Source organism: Ascidiella aspersa, chromosome 6 (assembly GCF_963924565.1).
Source record: "Ascidiella aspersa chromosome 6, kaAscAspe10.2, whole genome shotgun sequence".
Lineage (NCBI taxonomy): Eukaryota > Metazoa > Chordata > Ascidiacea > Phlebobranchia > Ascidiidae > Ascidiella > Ascidiella aspersa.
The window spans coordinates 11,064,842-11,087,286 of NC_139452.1; the positions used below are offsets into that span (position 1 = coordinate 11,064,842).

The 22,445-nt window shown below is 36.9% G+C and overlaps 1 protein-coding gene across 2 annotated transcripts; it reads left to right on the plus strand.

The window, feature by feature from the left end:
- The first annotated feature begins 9,100 nt into the window (after window positions 1-9,100).
- LOC146139705 (organic cation transporter protein-like) lies at window positions 9,101-19,030 on the plus strand. Of its 2 annotated transcripts, none has more exons than XM_083392297.1 (11): window positions 9,101-9,279; window positions 11,064-11,139; window positions 11,215-11,291; window positions 11,932-12,035; window positions 13,004-13,158; window positions 13,857-14,025; window positions 14,340-14,573; window positions 15,263-15,477; window positions 16,442-16,624; window positions 17,268-17,416; window positions 18,618-19,030. In XM_083392297.1, the coding sequence occupies exons 1-10, from the start codon at window positions 9,130-9,132 to the stop codon at window positions 17,408-17,410; spliced, it is 1,506 nt and encodes a 501-aa protein (XP_083248423.1). In that variant the 5' UTR covers window positions 9,101-9,129; the 3' UTR covers window positions 17,411-17,416; window positions 18,618-19,030. The 2 variants fall into 2 exon arrangements, with proteins under 2 accessions (XP_083248423.1, XP_083248422.1); XM_083392296.1 differs by having other exon boundaries at window positions 17,268-17,406.
- Window positions 19,031-22,445: the final 3,415 nt, after the last annotated feature.

Genomic DNA, 22,445 nt, shown 5'->3' on the forward strand with positions numbered 1-22,445 from the left:
CTCTTAACATGATATGTTAAACACCATCATCATTTACCTTCTCACTCCGCAAAGGCGTGAATTTTATCTTTATTAAGTTTAAATTGGCAACAATTATAGTTATTAATTGAGCTTTTACACTCTCCTTATTGGCAAATTTAAAGTGCGAATCGCGAAAAAACACTTGCTTATCCAACGGTGAGGTATGTTTCAACTGATAATAATACAGTTTGATAATTTATCTTTAATAAACTAGTGTTCCTGCGAATTTTTACCACAAGCAATTAGAAAAAGCAAAAAAAAAGTTTTTGGGAGTTTCGATCCCCGTATTTTCCTAATATAAATAACCAAGCTTTTAGTATGTCAACTAGTATTTTAACCTAAAACAGCCCTTCTGGTAATTGTATTTGTTACCAACGTTTCGGCAGCCTATTCAAGTCGATGGTGAATGATATTGCAGTGAATCGAAAAGCACGAAGAGAAAAACTTGAACAAAAAACGAGTAACAACACGATAAGAATCTATTCGGGATAACGAATATCCTTTTTTTTGTTTTTTTTTACTTGGCGCCGTGTTTTAATTATTATATAGCACAACAAAGCGAGTGCGAAGAAAAAAAAGAGGCGAGATAAAACACATGTCAGAAAGCGACGAATTAGGAGGGAGGCATTAAAATACAGTTGGCGATTCGGGGTAACATGTATAGTGGGCTTTAAAATAGCCCTTGCCACTTGCAAAGAAAGTCGTTAATTGTATGATTCCGAATGGCGATAAGACGTTCCGATTTCTGAACCGATTTGACCATACTTAGGAACATATTGAAATTCTGCACGGATTCGGCGTACTTACAGCGGTAAATTACGAAACGCGCACACAACAACAAACAATTCAAAAGGGTTTCAGATTGATCTGCCACAATACCAAACAACATATGAACAGGGTTAGGGCATTAATCAATCAGAAGTTTTGCCGAGATCCAGGCAGTTACTTCTTCCCAGAAAGTTACTACTTTGGTACAAAAATAAAACACGTGCGCTACAGTTTCTAATGCATCGCAGCAGAAAACACATTTATCTGAGTTTTTAATTCCAAATGAACAGGGCGTCATTGATCACGATGGCCCTAAGGTTTAATTTTATTTGAAAACTTCTAAGTTTGTTTTCCACGATACAGTCGTAGTTAATTTGTTAAAGTTTGTCCAAGGGATTCGGTTTGGTAAAACTTGTAAGATCTGTTCCCACTTGATTTGCTGTTTGACTGGGGGGGACAAGCCAGCATCTTTAATAGGTGAATAAATTTCTTTAACTGTATCAAGTTTTAAGAGAAATTTGGTACAAGCCTGCAACTTGTTGTCGATCATGGATATGTTACTAGGTTCATTCAAGTCCCATTGTCCAGGGATAGCCGAAATACGAATATCCTCTAGTCCAGAGGTTTCACACGTGGGCGGTACCGCCCCCTTGTGGGCGTTGGCGAGTTACAAGGGGGCGTTTTGAGTCTTTTTCTCATTTGGGGTGCGTTGAACGCACATAAAGAGGCGTTACATAAAACTACTTTTTGCAAAATTTTATAAAAAGTTCACATAAAAATAGTAATAAACAGCACTGTAGGTAACATTTAAGCTTAAATGGCAACTTTCGTATTGCTAACTTGTGGTAGTTTTTCGCTAATTGGTAACTTCTTGCGTAACAATTGGCTTTCTTATGTAACATTATTGGTTGTTCTTGCGTTTCACTGTTTTATACGCGGCAAAATGTTGTATATTTAAAGCAGGGGTCGCCTGCTTTAACCTACGGCCCGCCGCCTCTTTGACAACTAGACACGAGACCATTTTAAATACTTTTTGACTATTTTAACTACGTACGTGCAAAAACTTTTCGCGTTTCGCGCGAATCATTTTTCTACGTTCGGTTTATTTACGGTTTAATGCTGTCTTTTGACCTATATCAGCGCTTCTTTAGCGTTGCACCGTGGAAGGCTGCAAATTACGTAGCGGACAAACGCAAAACGTATTCAAAACTATTGGACATATATAACATTTTCAATTTTTTTTTTCGACAATGTAATAAAATTTAAATTTAAAAGAAATGCCGGTATACCCCCAAAAAATCGCGTTCGCTTCGCCCGCCAAGTGCGCCCGGACTTAACAAACACTGACCTAGATTAACTATTAAGGTTATCGCGTTTTCTCAAATTAGTAACCTTGTGAAATAATGTATGTATATTACGTATTCATCTTTTTGTTGAATGACAAAAATGGATTTCATTATGAAACAATATGTTGAATCGTCAGATATTTTAATAGCAGTAGCGCAAAGTAGTTTGCACAAGTGTGTTTAAACCTCAACGCAATTTTTCTTGTATGTAAATTATATGTTCTGTTACCTACATGCCTTAGTTTTTTAATAGGCACCTACGTCATTAATTTAGCTCAATTTATACACATGCTCATGTAAAATCCTATGGTGAATGTTTGTTAGACCAGTGGTTCTCAACCTTTTTAGCTTACGGACCGGTAAAATTTCAAAACAAGTTTTGCGGACCGGTAGACATTCAAAAATCAAAATCAACCAAAAATGTAGTTACGACAAAAGTATATGCAACTAAAAAGCCAAGAATAAAAACGTTAATTTAATAAGCAATTTGCTGCTGTCTTTTTGATATCATACGTGTTTTACGTGGTTCATTGAAGTTTTTCACTTACAACTGGTTTTAAAGCTTGGACTTAAACGAGTTGTAGCCTACTACAACACTTGCACCATTGTGATGAACAATAAAGTCTAAAGTAGACGATTGACTCTATGTTGCGTCACAATGCAGCAAATTACGGAACTGGCGAAGTTCTACATTTGATGGGCAAGCTTTTAACATCTTGCATTTAACAACTAAGACAGGGGTCAGTGGTGGCCAACACGCGGCTCGCGAGCCTCATGCGTCTCTTCACCCAGTTCAATGCGGCTCTTACGTTCATGTTGCACTATGCTTTTTTAGAATGTTTCGATTTTGTTTGGTTAAGGTATTGATTATTGCCGGTTCATCCTTAGACTGTTTGCCTTAAGGCCAATGCATTTTTAGCAATAAATGACATTATAACGAGAAATCCCTATTGTTTCATCCAAGTCGCGTCTCCTTATAGATTAAAATTTTGTCTATTTAACGAAATAAAGGCGCTTTTTTCGCGCTTCGTGCGATCGCTGTGTGAGAGTGAGAAGAAATGGAGTGATAGGCTATTTATTTCGTTCCATGTGTGTAAGGTGTGGCTCTCAGCGGTTAACCAAGTAAAAAATGCGGCTCTTGTTATCCCATTGGTTGGCCACCCCTGAACTAAGATATAAAATTGTAATGTATTTCGCGGACCGGCAGGAAAGTTGATGCAGACCGGCACCGGTCCGCGAACCGGCGGTTGAGAACCACTGTGTTAGACAACCTAAAATATCATCGAAACAAAAGTGCAGACAATATGATGTTACCATTAATATAATACTTTACTGTAAAGCAAGATGAGGGGGACGATATGAAATAATATGGAGCCCAAGGGGGCACTATTGTAAAAAAGGTTGGGAAACACTGCTCTAGTCCTTGTGTAATCAAAGATTATATACGCCAAATCACAATCCGCAAAGTAGACTGAATACACAATGCCTCGTTTGTCAGAGGAACTTATGGGATCTTAGGTTTTTTTAAGTACACGAAAAGCACCAGAAGCACGAATTCGACCGAATTGATTTTGGTGCCGCGTCTGCAATAGCAGGAGTCGGACTAATCATTTAATATTCACAACAAGGGTTACACCATGAACACCAAAACAGACGTGGTGCTCGCAGCTTGCCACAAACACCTGTTCAGGGACTAGAGCAGAGGTGGCAAACCGCGACTTTTTAACTAGTTTTATGCGGCTATTTCTTTGTATTTGAGTATTTTTAGGATGTCCATCGCCAACTCTCGTGTGCATAATTATTGGCTTATTTTAACTACTTAAATGCAAGAATTTTTTTTTCGCGCGTCTTCCTCTAAATTATGTCTTATAACCCCTTTAGGAAAGATTTTTAAAATAAACACTCCATGCTGCTCTCGGTAGTTTACTTACCTTGAATGTCAACAGATTTAGTATCTACGACAGCGTAGAGGCATTTATAATACCTGCAATATTAATATAAGCCTACGCAATACTGTTATTGTGTAACATCCATACTAAATTTAGCAAAGCAAAAAATCGTAATTTCTGCCCATATACAAAGTGCGGATCATTGCGGTTAATCAAGTAAGGAATGTGTCCTTTCTTCTCCACTTGTTTTCCGCCCCTGGACTAGAGGCTATTCGTTATCGCAAATTGTTTCTTATCGTGCTGTTGCTCCCGAATTTGCTTTAATTTTGTGCTTCGTTGTACTGCTAGCGTTCGATGTCATTCACACTGAACAAGGCGACTTCAATTTAAGTTGACGAAACACTTACAATTACCATATAGCTTTTGATTAATATTATGTCTGGTAGCAACAGTTTATATATCCAACTTGTGTTTGTCTATATTCGCAAATTTATGCAAACAAATGGAACAGGACAGATTGAAATTCAGCTACGCCTTTTCGTGGCGCCAGGCGATGTTTAGTGGCCTCAGTTATGTATGTATTTACATTTTATGGTAACGGTAAATGTTTAAACATAACGAAACAGAGATTTAGAAGACATACGTTTAGTTCGGATGAAATATGAGTTGCGTTGGAACCCAACACATGGGCAAGGGAATAATTATTTAATTGTAACTCGTATTTAATCTAAGTTTTATGACGTTTTAAAAAAAACAGTAGCTCATAATTGAAATACCGAAAAACTTCTAGTGTGTTTCTTTTCTATTCGGCGCACCTGGAATAAAGACTTGCCATCGCCTTAACCTATTCTTTTTTTTTTTTAAAAAACTCTGTGAAATACAAGTTGTGACGTCATACTGGAGTAACTGCATTTTGACAGGTTCGGGTTCGGTTCGGCTCCTCTTACAAATCTTACAAAAACGGTTCTTGTTTGGGAAATATTGGCCCAAAATTAGTTCATAAGGTTCGGGTTTGGTTTGACTCCCTGGTCTAAACTAAATTAAAAAAGGTTGCGATAATAGGTATCTGCATAAAACTACTTCTAATTTATATGCGTTATTGTGATATGCACCTTCGTTTGGTTAAACGAAATAAAAAGATCGAATGGCGACTTGCACAGCGTGTTATTATTTATCCTATCTGTGTGTCCAAACATTTAACAAGCTGTGAAATTAAATTAATTAACACTGTTGTGTCCCAAAGTGGGATCATGTGGCTGTATTTGACGGTATGCGAAATTCAATTCCTGTATAGTCAACCAGTGTTCCCTCTAAGAAAATTTTCTACTGCGCAATTATTTTTTGTAATGCGCAAAAACATTTTAAGGCTGCGTTGGCAGGGGCCCGCGGCAGATCAATGTTTTTTGTATTGGGGCAAGGCGTGAAAATTGTAAAGATGACTTCACAATGCGTGACGTCATGCAACGAATAATTTCAATTAACTTGCATGTGCAAACGCAATCGAGCTAAATATATTCAACGATATGGTAACAAAGCGGTCACGCGAAAATATTCCGAATATTTGGGTTAAATTTTTTATTTGGTTTTAAATTTATGTCTAATTTTTTAAAATAGGATGCGTGATGCCTTTAGCGCACAATCAAGAATCACGAACTTTTCGCTCAATGAATTTATCACGATGATTTTGTCAAATTGTGAGGGCCTTTATTGTCCACAGCTGTATCTGCACAGAAATCGTGTAAAAACTGCATTTGTTTTAAAAATTTACGTCATAAAAATGCATTTCAGTTTCATGATCCCGAATTATTGTCAAACACTCCACTGCTTTGTTCTGCACTGTTATAAACTCAGTTTTTTCTTTAAGCTCGATTTTCCTGATTTAATTCTACATGAAATAAAAAACATACACAGCATGGATGATGAAAACCGATTAGACAAAGTAATTTATTACGTCACAATCGTCAATGCGGATTTGATTTGTTTACTTGCGAAAAACATCGAAGAAAAGTGACGTCGCCGGTGCTAGTTCTAACTACTCATTGGAAAGAAAATTGGTACATTTATAAATATGTTGATGTGGAACGTGCTTTACGTGGCGGCAGAGTTTGACGCTAAAAAGAGAAAATCTAAAACTGTTCTAAGACTCAACACAGCTATATAACTTGTTACAATCTTCCTTACGTGAATGTTTGTACAAAATTCTGAATAAACTTTACTTTTAGGTGGTTTAGACTTCATCATCCGTGGTTATTCGGACCGTATTTCGTTTGAACAGTTTCCACAACCCGTTCTGCATCAAAAACCCATAAACTCAGCCAGCTGTCATGTTTAGTTTAGCCAGCTGTCAAAGACTAAGATTGGTAACATGCGCCACAGTACCGAATTATTTGGCCCTTCTATTGCACCACCTTATTGGGTTCGGATTTTATTTTGAAATCCCCTTCTTCCGACCATGTAGGCCCGGGCAAAATACCTAAAGGATTTCTTTCTCAGTATTTTCTGCGCTATTTTGACACGCATCTGCGACTCTATCCTAGCGTGTATTTACAAGAAAACGTTAAATGATAAACCCAAATCTTCACGCGAATCTCATTCATCTTGAGTTTGTTTTACTCACTGTCTATATGGCACTATTTAAAAGTTCTATATACAATATTTATATATGATTTATTTGCGCTTCAATCAAGTGACTTCCGTCGTTGAAATTACGAAGAAAATATCATTATAACTTAGCTGCGTTATTACACCCCGATTCACATCTTTCAACCTAATTTAGTTAGTCCTTTTTTCGTGTATTGCCCTAATTATATGCCGTCTTTACAGTAGCCTCAATTTCTGTGCAGCCTTACAAGTGCCTATTTATCGAGTAATATGCTAATCTGTTTTCTGTGTTTAAACTTTAAAACATCACGCCCCTCTAAACCTCAATCAAAGTAATGTGTTTTAAATTGTTGTGCTTCTTATTGCACCCTCGACAATGAAATTTTTGGCTAAACAATATGAAGTCGTTTTTTGGCTTTGCGCGAATTGATAACATCTTTATAATATAACGTTTGTATTGAAAGAAACACCTCTCCAACGTAAAACTTTAACAAAATAAACGAACTATAGTGTTCGATTACTTTGTGACGTCACGTTTTGACATAACTTTGTGACGTCACGTTATGACGCAACTTTGTGACGTCATCACTGTAAAAGATGTCAAATCAACACTATTTACGTTATTTAAACGATTTACAACAACATATATTGTGTGAAATTGACATCCTCTTTTTGATCTGGTCCGCGAAGATAATGTGTTTGCCCACCCCTGGCCTCACATGCAGGTCAGTGTGAACTCATCAACTCTACAAAGTGCATTTTTTTTCCTCAAAATGAGGCTATAATTGCCATTACATCCAGCAATATTATAAACCTCTTTACTTGTCCAATGCGCAACATTTAGTTCAAATTGAAAGTTTTTCCTATTTAAACCAAATATGCAATTTGTTTGGCGCTTCTCGCGTAATTAGACTGGGTTTTAGCTGCATATTCGCGTAAGAGTTGCCTCGAGACTAGCAGGTGTTTTAAGATTAATTGTTTTATGACCTAACGTTGTAACTTAACTTTGTGACGTCATAGATGAAAATTGTCATACCCTCTAAGTGAAAATCCTGATTCCTCCCCTGCATCCGATGATCAGCTAAGGCAATCTCTGCAAAAGCAACAAAACATGTAACATATTACAAATTGATGATATTATACTATCTCAAATCAAAATATCGCAGTAGGAAAGTTTCGACGTAGTTCTTAAATGGCCTGTGTAGCGAGCGAGCATCCGTATTTCTATTAGTAATTATAACGTGTTTGTTTCGCGTGTGTACTCGAAAAGTCCGTTTTTAAACGTTCTAGCTATTATATTTTTCCGTTTGCAGCCTGCCTACCGTGGTCGGTAACTAAACAGGAAATCCCTAACGCATTCGCGTTTCCTTCCATGTTAGTTTATTCGAATTAGATTGCAACATATAGACAAAACGATATGAACGTTTTACTTTTAAGATGTGTTTTACTGCGCCGTAAGTCGCTTTATCGAAGGCGAAGCTATGCTGAATTTTTTTAATGTAAAATAGATCTTTTAGCGACCTGAAAATATCCACTTTGAAATGCATTGGCAGTTTGTTTAGTTTCGATGTAGTAGAGTTAGGTAGTGCGGTGGTCAATGTAATTCCCTGTACGCATTTTTCTTTTCTTTACCGTCTTCTGAAATATTTTTAAAATCAAGGGCAGATAACTACTTACAACATAGAAAAACTGTTATTATTCTATGTGTACCAGCCATCGCTAGAGGTCAGAAATATATATAAAAAACATAATAGACATTTTTTCATAAAAAAAAAAGAATTAAAGAGACAAAATACATCGCCTCGACGAGTCGGTTAATTGTTATAGTCTCGCGACTTATGTTTTTCTATTCGCTATACGCACTTCGCACGGCAGTTTTAAAATTAAGCCTGTTGGTACCTATATTAAAATCTAAAAATGACTCGGAGATAAAAAGGATTTTATTAGTTGTTGTCGGAACTAATGCATTTATCGATATTGTCCGAATATGTAGGCGTAATTTAAATTTCGCTGTATATATATCAAATTGATTGATTTATCTTTTTTAGATGTTAGGCTAAAGAAAGTACAAAAAAGGTTTAAGGCCCATTATGGGCCACTAACTGTTTAATAAAAAATATCGGGCCGCTAAATAAAACTTGGGAAACCACTGGAACCACTTCCCTGAGTAGAAAACATAAGTCCGCTTCTTTACTAAGCCTTGGCTCAGTCATGCATATAACTCTCATCCATGCGTAAAGAAATGGCATTGCGATCACCGCGTTTTAGGTAAACCTTCAAGATTGTTGTGTGTAATCACCCAGAACCGTTTTCACAGGATCCCGTCTGTTTTTATAAAGTTTCAAAGCGATATTAGAATGAGTGTGAGCAAACTAGCCCCTTTACCAGTCACGAAATTTTGCCCCCGCCTGCACACTATATATTCGTGGCGACATCTATTTACAACTTTTATGTTTTGACGTGTTTAGCTGACAATATACTAGGTACAGTCAAACATTGCAAGCATGAGGAATCCAGTGAAAGGTTTGGGATTTTACGAGAAGCGTCTGTGCCTGCTTTTGTTTCTTTCATCGATTCCGGACGCCTTCGAGTCCCTTCAAGTTCTTACGCTGCAGTTTAAACCGAATTTCATATGCGACCTATCGTCTACTAGGGTAAGTTCGCCAATGCCTTATCAAAAGTAACTGCCTTCTCGCAAGTTAAATCAAAATCACGCCATTGGCATTAACTATAAAATTATTGGAGTTTTTCATTCAAAATTATCCATAGAAAGCTTTAAAAACGTAACAAATAACAAGGGAATATGTTAACATTTAGAATTTATCTAAATAACGCTTTTTACCTTATTTATTTATTTAATGCACATAAATGTATTTCACGTCTTTTGTGTATTTAAGTCATGTCATTTATTCAATAGACCAACCGTCGGAAAACTAGGCCACGGCCAAAATGTAGGCCTTGCCATTTTTTAAGCTATTTTTTAATAGTTTAGTTTTATTATGTAGTATGGGCCGCGTGATAGCTGTAAATTTATTGAACTGTTTTTTTAATATTGGTGTGGCTAAGAGTCTGTCTTTGGATCATTATTCCATCGCAAAAAAAACTACACGCTCATTAGGTTAATTATATGAAATATATAATTTTTTTCGCGCTTCGCGCAAATTTGTTTCGTTTTACATAAGTCTATTCAGCCCAAGAGTAATATACATTCTATTGCTTCTTGCATCGTGTGTCTCATAAACTATACAGTCCCATTTCTGTTAAATAAGACTATAAATGTCCTTATTTCGAGCAATATTCGAAAACCTTGAAGTACTTCATGCGTCACGTATCCTTTTGATTGACGTTTAAGTAAACAAACGCATATTATTTCGCGCTACGCGCTGTTGACTTTTAGCTGAATATTTACGCACGAGTTTGCTTGAGAACAATGTTTTCAAGATCAATTGAATTGTTTTTAAGACGTAATTTTGTAACGTCTTTTTAAAAATATCCATATTCTTTCAAACAAAAGTTTTCCTAACAAGTTTGCCGTCTACTACACTACTGTTTTCAGCCATTTTTCACGATAACTCTACACCTTGAATTTCGATAAAAGTCATTGACTATAGCTAAATATTTCAGGGCAAGAACCTTTAGTCGAATATTATCCATTTGGCCTGCAAGTCTGCATCAGGACCTTTCCGTTAACCAGGCTTTACAGCGCGCAAGTAAATTAAAACTAGGAAAAGTGATTGTTGAATCAAAACACTGGCTGACAAAAAAATCTTTTTTCGGTTGTCAAAGATATTTTAACGGTTTCTCGACAATTTTGGGCCACTGAGTTCAATTATTTAACAATTTTCAAATTTTCATATTTTTGGCTCTTTTTGTATCAAAACTATGAAATAACGCAAAAAAATGAAACCAATTGTCAAAAACGAGTGTAATTTTTTAATTGAGCGGCTTTAAAATACCCGTGTTGACTGATTATAATAATCGATTGCTACACTTTTGTAATATTGAGTTTAAATCCACACGTCAGGAAACACTATCTTTGTGAAACGGAATCATTGTGCGCATCTTTCGCGACGGTCAGCGAACCTCTGGTCTAACTCATAAATGTGTGTGGTGGACGACATAATATATCTAATATGGGTATTTTTTAGCTTTATTGGTTCTAGCGGCACCAAACAGTACTTGTGTTGTTTTTAAGTCATTTAGGCTGACTTTACTTTGCTTGGTGCAATCCAGTCACATTATTACCTACCAAAAGAGCAGCAATTTACGGCTGTTATAGGTTTAAAGGAAGATTTCCACCCCGTTAAAGCCATTCGAGTTTATCCGCTCGACTGATTTAAACCTGGTTTAGAACAACTCCATTGCTATACGTGGCGTACTCCACCTTTGTATATTCTTTCAAAATCTTTAATTTGTTTTTGCTATTTGTTTATTACAGATTACAAATCAACTCAATTCAACCAACTCTTCCGCAATGGATAACTGTTACATAAATTCATCATCTGTAAGCTATGGTATGAGCCTTTAGTCATTGTAATAATACGTTTGAGCAATTTAGTTTTGAAGTGAACATGAGGTTTTTGTTGCAGTAAATGACACGAATTCACGAATGGAGAAGTGTACGAAGTTTAAATTTGACGGACCCGAATCGTCGATAATTTCCGAGGTAGGCCCCAGCAAAATGTTATTTCGGACAAAGTAATAACCCGACCATACTAAATGTGACCAGGGAAACACGCAACAAAACAATATTTTCCTTTTTTCCCTAAAATATTAGCCATTATTAACTGCTGGCCATATAGACTTAAAATATGAGGTCCGTACGTTTTCAAACTATAGCAACAATTAGACTGTTTATTTCGAAACTAGCCAATATGTCTATTGTAAGTATAGTAATTTCAATTAGAAAAAGGAAACTCATTATCACTTGTTAAATATTGATTTGGTGACCATTGTTTTTGGAATTTTTCCTATTTTTTAGGCGGGGATCTCGGATCTAACCCAATAAACATTGTTCTAGTCATTCGGGATTGTGTTTATGCTTTTAGTGTTTTTGCTAAATGACCAGTTTGTCACGCATATCTTTGTAATGTGCTACATTTTCTGTTTTTCTTGCGAACTTTTTTTATTTAACAATTTCTTGCATCATTCGTTTGATTAAAAAGGGTTTCACAAAATGTTTGCGAAATCAACTAGTTTTTAACTCTTAATTTAACCCAGTAAATTTCGTATTGTGACCTTAAATCTGGCTAAAACCTGGCAGTGGTACATCCATTTTTTTCAGTTTTTAATTGTTTTTTGTTCAGTTTTCTATTGTGTGTGATAAAGCTTGGATTGACCCCGTATTGGTTTCACTATACATGGCTGGAAAGATTTTCGGACACGTTTTTGGAGGCTATCTATCCGACAGGTTACCAATTAAAATATTCTTGTCCAATTTCATAAACTGCATAACTGTAAAAATTATAATTTTATCTTACTGAATAAACACAATTACAAATGTAGGCCTATTCAATTTATAAATGAATTTATTTTATTTACAGGTCTATAATTCTATGTATTAAGTATACGAACACATTTTTCAGTGAAAAGTATTTCTTTTTTAAGAGAATGTTACTTTATTGTGTGAGACATTAATATTCCATTTTAGAATGCTATTTTATTGTCTCTTTATATTTTAGGCCTCCGCAAAAATTATCGATTTACAACAAAATCAGTGTTGTACGAAGTCAATGAATTAATTGATTTAATGTACTAACGTCATTGCTTTTAAATTTGACTTTCAGTGGTGGAAGCTGGCACCGTCCGAAACGCCGTCCCGGTTACAGAATTGTTGTCGAAACGGTGTTTTGTTAAAAAATGTTATTTTTTTACAAGGCCATTTAACCGCAGGTTTCTTAAGGGGACCTGTTTTAAACCTCCTGTTGTGACGCCGTTTATTCTACTTTCACACCTGCTTAAGTCGTAGGGTACAACTTGCACAAGATCCTTGATTTGGACTTAAGTAAATTTGGCAAGTGACTTCGATTAAATTAAGTGCTTGCATACAATTTTCGTTTGGGTATTTATTTTATTTTTGCTTAAACTCAACATATTTTGTGGTTTCTAAGTAACTTATTCCTAGAGATAAAATAAGTTCATCATTTTTTATTTGAAACATTTAAATTTGACTGACATATGATAGCAATGACTTGAACTTGACTTGGGTTAGTAGAGACTTGATTGGACATTACTTGTTATTTGTTGAAAATGACCTTTATTTAGCAAATTTATTAACTGGGGCTTCAATCAAATTCATTTAAAAAGCAATAATTGATCACAAATTGCGGGCGTTCGTACTGTTCGTGTAGATCCGTAGACAATTCCCATTTATCCAAGGTTCGGGCGGCGACCGACTTTTCTGTTGTTCATAACCTGGCAATTCGTCTCAACTTTGGTTCTGAGTTTTGCCAACAGCGTCGTGGTGTACGGGCTTGTATTGCTGCTGGCTGGTAGTGGCAGCTCCATCAGCTACGCTGCGGCAATGTTTCTTGGTAAGTTTAGATCAGGGTTGCACAACCCGATGTTGACAGTAACTTATTCGACCGTGCACAGCAGCCGTAGGGAGGCACACACTTTACTTGTTCAGGTAGGTATATAAGTGTTTTCGGGAGTTGTTCATGCAAGCCCCTTTCTATACTTTTATAAGATTATTTTATTATTATATAAAAAATAGATCCAATCTAAAATTGAGGTCTGGCCTTCTCTTTGTCTTTTGTAAACAACGCAAACGGTTTTTTTTTCAGCACCGACGAGTAATCAATCAGTAACGACACTGCCAATCGTATTTGCAGGCTTATATGTTAACAATCTTTGTTTTTTTGTATGTATTTTTACTATATCCAAACTGAGCAAACCCGATCGAAATTTAAACGTGCACAATGCAATTGCGGAACTTATCTTGCGTTACATTTTTAATGATCAATTTGATGTAACTTTTTTTAACGAAGAACGTTCTTGCAAAAGAGGACGGCTACGGCGACTGCCTGCATTGGGGTCTGGTCACGCATGACAAATCCCGACACCTTTTAGAGAAAATTAGGCCTTATTGAAAGAACACACTGGGTATAGCCTACGTTTTCCGGCATCAGGCGTAACTAAAAAAACACTTTAATCTTACTCGGTTATACATAATGCCTGGCAGCAATATCTTACTTAAATTATAAGCTTTCATAACACTTCTATGTTTCAGGCACTGAGTCTGTCCACCCTAAGCATCGTTCGCTCATGTACTTTGTGGTCGGCTCTGGGTTTGCGGTTGGATTTATGCTGGTACCGGCTGTCAGCTTCTGGATTCGCGACTGGCGCTGGTTCTTGCGATTTTACTTCGGAATCGGACTGATTTTCATTCCCTACTTTTGGTGTGTAGGCCTACTTTGTGCTGTTTTTAGCGATTGTAGTAACCTTCGCGAAATGATGTTAACTTTTATTAAACGACAATAAAGAGCGAGCTTATATTTATATATGTAAATAAAACAACATTTTTTTACACTGACACCGCGTTAAAACAATATCCAATTTATTAGTCTATATAATACAGTGAAAAATGCCTATATTAATACATCGTTATGACCGGATAATAATGTGAAAACAGACACATCTTACTAAACCAAAGAACATTTACTCACAAAGCGTGATGCTAATATGTCAAATAACCCGAACGTGTTTCAACAAGGCTCATAGACGAGACTCCCAGGTGGCTGGCGGCCAAGGGACGGACAGAGGATCTCAAACAACTGCAGAAGAAGGTGGCGAAACTGAACGGCAAAGAGGAGAATGATGTTGATTTATACTCGGTCTTGTTGAATCAGGATAAAGTCACCGCGCCTGTTTCAACATTGAGGACCTTGTTCGCGATTTGTAAAGGCTGCAAGATGTTGTTTCGACTGTTCGCCGTTTGCTTCGCTTGGTAAGAGCCATAGGCTAAACAACATTGAGCCTGCGACTAATTTGAATAGCGAGAAAATGTTTTCGGTTGGGCACAATTTTTTGTTTGGCACAATTTTTTTTGCGTTCGAGTGAATGTATTCCTATAAATAGCCTTTTTTGAAAACTTGAAATCGATCTTTCAAGTCGAGTTTCGGCACCAGGAAAAAAACGTGGCAGACATTACCAACTGATAGTCATAGGTATAGTTAGGCGTTGATGTAGCAAATACAGAAACTATAAAAGACGAATTTGTCCGATGTGATACCGCAGTATTATCAAAACAGTATACGCGGCGCTATTATATAGGCCCAATTTTGCAACTACTGCTGTACCCAACAATTTTTCATAACGTTTTGCCAAAATATCTTTGTATACAATATTGCTTGAAATTACTATATAACAATGTCTGTCCTTTAAGCATTTGTGGAAGTGTATTTGTAGCTGAATATTAGCTTGATATAAAATATTTTTTCTGCAATTAAAAAATGAGCGTCGTAAAATACCAGGGGAACAGCTTTTTAACGGTTGAAAATAGTTCACATACAGGGAGAGTTAAGAACATTGAGAGAATAAATCATCAGTAGTAATTGCTTTAGACATTATTAATGTGACCAGTTTAACATGATGGAAACGTTTCGTTGATATCTAAAACGGCAAACTTGTTTTAAGGTGGTGTTGCTCGGTGTCGTACTACGCGATCACCTTCAACATACCTAACTTAAGTGGTAATCGCTTCCTAAATCTGTTCTTCGGGGGATTGGTTGAAATGGCGTCGATGCCTGTTTACTATTTTCTGGCTGAGTACTGGGGAAGGAGGACCACTTATTGCACCTTGATGACTTTCAACGCACTTTCCCTTGCAGCAATCCCGCTTGTTACTCTTGGTAAGTGGTCAAGCCTGTTCCGCTTTAATTATGATAACGAACTGCTCCGATTTACAGCCATTTACACCCATGACCAAATATTGTGAGGTTTTTCGTGGAAACGAAGCGGTCTCTCAAGTTTACCCACATAATAAAGTCGCAGAATTTTAATTCTATAGGCCTATTTATAGATCAATACGTTGCGGATCTTTAAAATTGAAATTTGCTAAGCAGTCATCATGTCAAACTAAAAACTTCGTGACTTAAATAATGTTTTTGTGGCCCAACAATATTAAAAATTGCACTTGAGCTGCAATTGCTTAATTTACAATACCGTTAAATTTTCCTTGCACTGAGCAAAATTTAAGATAGGTAAAAACTTTGTTGAATATAAAACATAAATACAAGTTGTGAATATAATTTTAGTACATCAAAAACCTTCGACAGATTAACCGAAATAATATAAGGACTGTGGTCGTAAGTGTATGTGTATTTCATTAGCTTGACATGGTTCGGTAAATCCCCTTCAATATTAAGTTGTTTGTATTAACAGAATGCAGCAAGCATTGATGTATGGATGTTGCTTGATGTGCTCACCTCTGTGCCTATGCGTAGCTCAGTTGGTGGAGCGATGTACGGTCCCGGTATTGAGGATTGCCAGTTTGAACTTTTCCGCAATGCTTTGCTTGTATCTTAATCGATTGATTCGGTTAATCTGTCGAAGGCGTCCGGCCTACTATAATACGTAAACCGCTATCGTTAATCAAAAAATACACGCATAATATGTGTATGTATAATCTTTCATAATAAAGTTTAGCATTTATTTGTTCTTTGCGTCATAAAATTACGCCAAATGAACGGCGGCGCTAAATTATTAACAATCACGTAGATAATTCGGTTTTAGCAGCGCAGCACAGCAGCTTATGTTAACAATCAGGCAATTTTATTGTTTTGTTTTTTTAATTTTGTTTTGCGCTTCCAACAGCAAGCAAAACGGCAGTAGTGGCCTTGGCCATGACCAGCAAGTTTTCGTCCGGTATCTGCTTCAGCATCATCTACATATACACCGGCGAGCTGTTTCCCACCAACGTGCGTCACTCTGTGTTCGGAGTCGCAAACGTAATGTCAAAAATCGGCGGCGTCGTGGCACCGTTTATTGTATACGCTGGTAACTACACAGGAATCAATAATTAAAAAACTATTTTCATGTATTTTTGTCGCTAAATTGTTCTTTTTTCTGCTGTATTTTGTCGCTAAATTGTTTATATTAAGGATAAACAGTCTATCATCGCACAAGGAACTGCCCCATCAAAATCTAAAATTATTATGATTTTGCAAGAAACTCGGGTAGCCTCCACAATGCACGGATCTGTAATGTAGCTTCATAATGAATTGCAAAGCCAGACAGGTCGAGTGCCTGAAGGTTCTAATTAATTCTCCAGCTATAAAAACTCAGTCGATAACAATTGCGTCCCACCTTTTATAAGTGATGCTTTGATTTGCTTCTTAGTCACTTTAACTGAAGATGATACAAGTTCGTATCGAAACGCTTTAATCAAGATGCTGTCGATCTTCTCGGCCTCTTTGGCTTTGCACTTAATTATCATGCTAGAAACTTATTTAAGTAAGAAAAGTTGTCCAACATTCTTAGTTTTAGATTTTTAGATTCACTCATTCGCTATCCATGTTGAATTAGTTTTCGTTATAGAATAATATTTTTTCGCGTTGTTTTATTTAAAAATATAGGCCTACGCCAGAAAAATCAAAACAAGTCAATTGTTTGTTTTTTGCATGATTACATCTCTTGTCAGGTGAGTCTGGTTACACGATGATACCCTTTGTCGCTCTGGCGGGAATATTGCTGACGTCATCGATAGCTTGCTTCCTTCTTCCAGAAACGAAAACAGTCGAGTTGCCTCAAACTGTTAGTCAAGCTGTGCAAATGAAGAGGTGAGCAAATGTAAGGGTATAGTTCCAAATCACAAAACCATTGCCGAACATGCGAGTGCTTCTCCATCTAAATTAAACTGTTGACTGTTCTTTCGTCATTAAAAATTTTTTAATAAAAATCGCAGTAAAAATCGCATTTTTATTTTGCCTGTCAATGTGTACAATTTTATGCAGTGTAACTTAATACTGGTTGCCCTCAGGGGCCTAAGCGATCAATCGAAGAAGCTTAAAAAGGATGCGTGCGAAAGTTTTAGCAAGTTAATTTTATGTCATATATTAGTCTAATGCAGGAGTCGGCAACCTTTCGTATGCAGTGTGCCAGTTTGTGAATAATTTTAAAATATCATCACCTCGCGTGCCAAAGAAAAATTGCCATGTTTGTTTTACACCGGTAACTAAAGCTGCGGAGTCGGTTAAAAGCAACCCGAGACCGACTCCGGCTAAATGTGCAATTTCCGAGTCCCGAGTCCGACTCAGACAACCTGTATTTGATATTCCACCAATCAATTTACAGCTCGCTGCCTTATCCGTCTCGAAACCTGGTACTGCTCATGCGCACACGTCGAACTTTTACCTTTTACTCGAGTCCCGAGTGCGACTCCGCAGCACTGCTGTGATCTGACGTCCCATTTACGAATGATCTGACATCTAATTTACGTATCTTGGGAGACGCCAATAAACCTAATTTCATAAGTTAAATTCTGTAAATATACCCTAACCCTGCTGAAAAAACGAACCCACGAACACAATACTGTGCCCGCTAGTTTGGAACATACTTCGAGGTTTTTCAGTCGATAAAGTGTTAATATATCAGTTCGACCAAAAACACACGCTTACTTTCAATGTAGAATGCCTTGCTTCAGTGGCTGTAACGCAGTAAACATCACGCAATTTTACGGCATTGTAATGTAATACGAACGGTTAGTCGTAAACAACGAGTTCAACAACCACAAAAAATAGTGGTAAATACAACAGTTAGGACACTAAGTTGTGACACGAACTGGAAATGTGTGCAATCGTTTAGTGATGTAATGGTTGTTAATGATGTAATGGTTGCACTTTCTTAAGGTAATACAAAGATGCGCGTTAAATCATTTGGCGTGCCATGCAAAATCGACTGTGCCGGGGGTTGCCGACCCCTGGTATAATGCATATATTTTATGTGATTTAACCAAATATTGGCAATGATTTGCTTTCAAATTTCTTCGCAGGCAAAGTCTATGGATTCCGGGAAAAAAGAAACAGAAAATAGTCCAGTCTGTTGAGGATACCTTAACAACATCAAATATGTAAAATCACTTGTGTGCGACTGCATTTTGTACAGCAAGATATGCCGTTGTTTTCATTGTTAAGTTCCCAAACGCTTTAAACTTGCTGTGACTAAATCGCTTGATTGTCCTTTACATAAAATCGCCATGTGAATAAAGAAATATGGCAGATTGGGTTCCTAGCACCACAAAGCGTTTGATAATGTGTGCTGGCTATTAGATGATTATACATTTGCAAACGATGTGCTGTTCGTAAGACATGCCATGGACCATTCTTATGGATAAATACACTACACATATTCATATTGAATGGTAAAAATAAATTCTTCCGACTAGTGTTGTTCGAATTTGTTCTTTTTGAGTGGTTGATCGCAAGAGTAACAGCTTTGCAAACAATAAAAAAACATTACCGAAGAACTCTCAACTGTTTCAACTATGGCGTGTTTTGTCGCAAGTCTACTGCTGAGCACAGGTTTGCGAAAAATATCTGAAAAAGACCCTACGGCAGTGGTTCTTCACTTGGGGGTAATTACCCCCAAAGGGGTAATTTAACATTTTTTGGGGGGTAATTCAGATTGACGTTTTTTATATCACGTTGCACTGAAATATTTTCAAACGTAAATATCAATGTAGGCTAACATAGATTTTTCGTTTCACTTAACACACCATGCCTTCTGTGATATCATAGTAACCATTAGTGATTATTATGAATGACAGGGCTGACTGTAGTCCTAATGCACGTCATATTGGTGCGCATGCTAGCTATAATTGAAAGAACAAGGGTCGTCTAAGTTTAGCTTTACGCCTATAATGTAGCAACATAATCCTAGAAATATAGTCGCTAGTATTGCAAGCTGTAGTGGTCTAGTCTAGTCAGTATAATTAAGTTTGACATCATCAAAATGCTTCCGAAGAAACGAAGTTACAAAGCTTTTCTGAAGTTTGGTTTTACGAGTGTTAGTGAAGGTCCCTTTGAAAAACCACATTGCGTGATTTGTTGCAAAGTCCTTGAATCTTGTGATGGCGAATAAGCACGAAAAACAATTGACTTTTTTAGGCGAAAATCAGAGCATTTAAAAAATGTTTGCCTTGATTCCGGTGGAATGTGGGCACAGCAAAACAACGCAGCATTAGAGGCGTTATATCGCATTGCCTTCCACATTGCTCAATGAAAAAAAAACATTCAATTGGCGAGGAACTAATAAAGCCCTGTCACACAGGAGCAACTATACTTTGGTGTTGGGAAAGCAGCAGTCAAACAAGTTAAAGAAATTCACTTTCAAACGACACAATCAAAAGTCGTATTTTTGAAATGAGTGAAGATATTTTACTGGTAGTGGAAGATTTAGGATCCAGCCCGCTATTGTGGAAAATTTAAGATCCAGCCCGCTTTGTCTCTGGAAACAGCATAAGGAGCAATATTTATTTCGGAACCCCTTCAAACAACTTGCAAGGGAGAAGATATCTTCAAAACTTTCAAAGTGTTTTTTGAAAAACACAATCTTGACTGGAAACGACTTGTCGGCATCTCTACAGATGGTGCTTCATCTATGATTAGTTACAAATCTGGTTTCAAAGGATTAAGAAACAACATTGCACCTCTGTTTGATTCATCGCTTTGCTTTAGCTATGGAAACTCTGCCTAAAGGGCTTCGAGATGTCTTGCAAGATGTGGTAAAAAGTAAATCATATAAATTTGGCAATTATTCCAGATGAGTTCAGTGACCTTCAGAACGTTATCTTCAATATTTAAAAGAGTCAAATAGTGTAGCCGCTCTTTCCCCATTGTGTTTTGCAAATAGTTTGTAATCAACTTCAGTTTTGGAAACAATCTCTTTCCAGTATGTTACCACCATACGAAGACAAATGCGTGACAAATTGTCAATGTTATGTTAGGAAACGTGGGACTAACCGTTTATATTACGTCACAATGCCTCAAAAGTGGCGTAATTTTGTAATTATTTTAGTTCGCGTTTAGCAACTCAAAATCTCAAATTGTGCGATAAACCAACAATAGGTTGAAGTTATATGTAATCCAACCATTGACAGATTTCGACAAACACGTTGTTAACATGCACCAGTTGTTAAACCTCTGCAAGATGATTTCCGCTTCGCATTCCGCCAAAAATGTTGACTGCTGCCAGCATTCCCTCTAAGGTGCGCAACTGCGCTTAAATATTTTCACTATTTTGCCAAAACAGTTTGAGCATTTCGCATTGGCCATTTTTTCGTTGAAGTTTGTAGCTGAAAGCAAGTAAACAAATCAAATTCGCATTGACGGTTGTGACGTAATAAATTACTTTGTCTAATCGGTTTCATCGTCCTTTTATTATCAGGCAAAATTAATTGTCTACTCAGAAAAATCAAGCTTAAAGAAAAAAATGAGTTTAGAACAGTGCCAAACACAACAGTGAAGTGTTTAACGATAATTCTCGGGTTCATGAAACCGAAATGCATTTTTAGGACGTTATTCTTGATTTGTGCGCTAAACGTATCACGAATCCTATTTCTTAAAAATTAGACATTCTGTCGATTTAACCCAAATATTCGTATATTTTTCGCGCGACCGCTGTGTTGCCATATACTTGAACATATTCAACTCAATTGCAGTTGCACATGCAAGTTTATTAAAAATATTTGTTTCATGACGTCACGCTTTGTAACGTCGTTTTTTAAATTTTCACGCTTCGCCACCATACAAAAAACATTCATCTGGCGCAGGCCCGTGCGAACGCAGCCATAAAATATTCTTGCGCACTACAGAAAATACGACTAAAAGCAGAGCGTTCGATAGAAAAAAGTTGCGAGGTAAACACGAGTGTTTTTTGTGCGATTGCGAAACCAAGCTGAAAGGGAAACTAATAATTAACATACAGGCTGAAAAGCGTCGAAGTATTTCAAAAGTAGCGGGCACATTATTGTGTCTGTAACAGCACTCGATCAAGGCAGTAGCCTCCAGCAGAAATTACTGTATTTTAAACTTTACAATAATTAGAAAGGGGCAAGACGTTAGGACTAGCAATTTAATCCTTCAACTATAAAATTCTCCTATGCCATTCCAGTCTGCAAGCCAAAAAAGGCGCGGGGCCTTGTGAATCGCGGGCCCGTAGCAGCTGCTCCATGCTACTATGTTGATCCGGCCCTGGTTACACTCTAAGGTAAGGTGGTTGTCGCGCGGAAAAGTCTCGAATCGTTTGCTCCAGCTACGAGAAGAAGTGAATGCGTTACTCGAACAGGAACAAAGTACAAAAGGAGAAGATTTGCATAACCAAATGAAAAACAATAATTTCTTGCTAAAGGTTGCTTACTTATAGGTGATGTTATTTCGGAAGTGAGTTCTCTAAATTTGACACTACAATAAAGGAGGTCGTCAGTGGTTGCACACAACTCAAGACAAAGTAGAAGCTTTTAAAAGCAAGACGCAATTGTATGAAGAATGATACAAAAAGGCGACACGAGCATGTTTTTAAATTTGACAATACTTTTGCATTCTGATCCAAATACAAAATGCAACTTTACTCAGGCTTTTGCTTTCCTTTTGAATGCAATTATTACCTCTATCGAAAAGTACTTTCCTGGAATGTAAGGACAACATAAGAACTGCATTAGTAAGCCATTTTTGATCGAATAATTAGTAAGCCATTTTTTGAAAATCCTGCATCAGTGATGACGACATGGCAGCTAAAATAAAGTTTCTTGAACTGCGTGAAGATTCAAATCTCAAAATGAACTTTGCAAGGGAAGACATTGGAAACCTTATGAGTTGGCCTT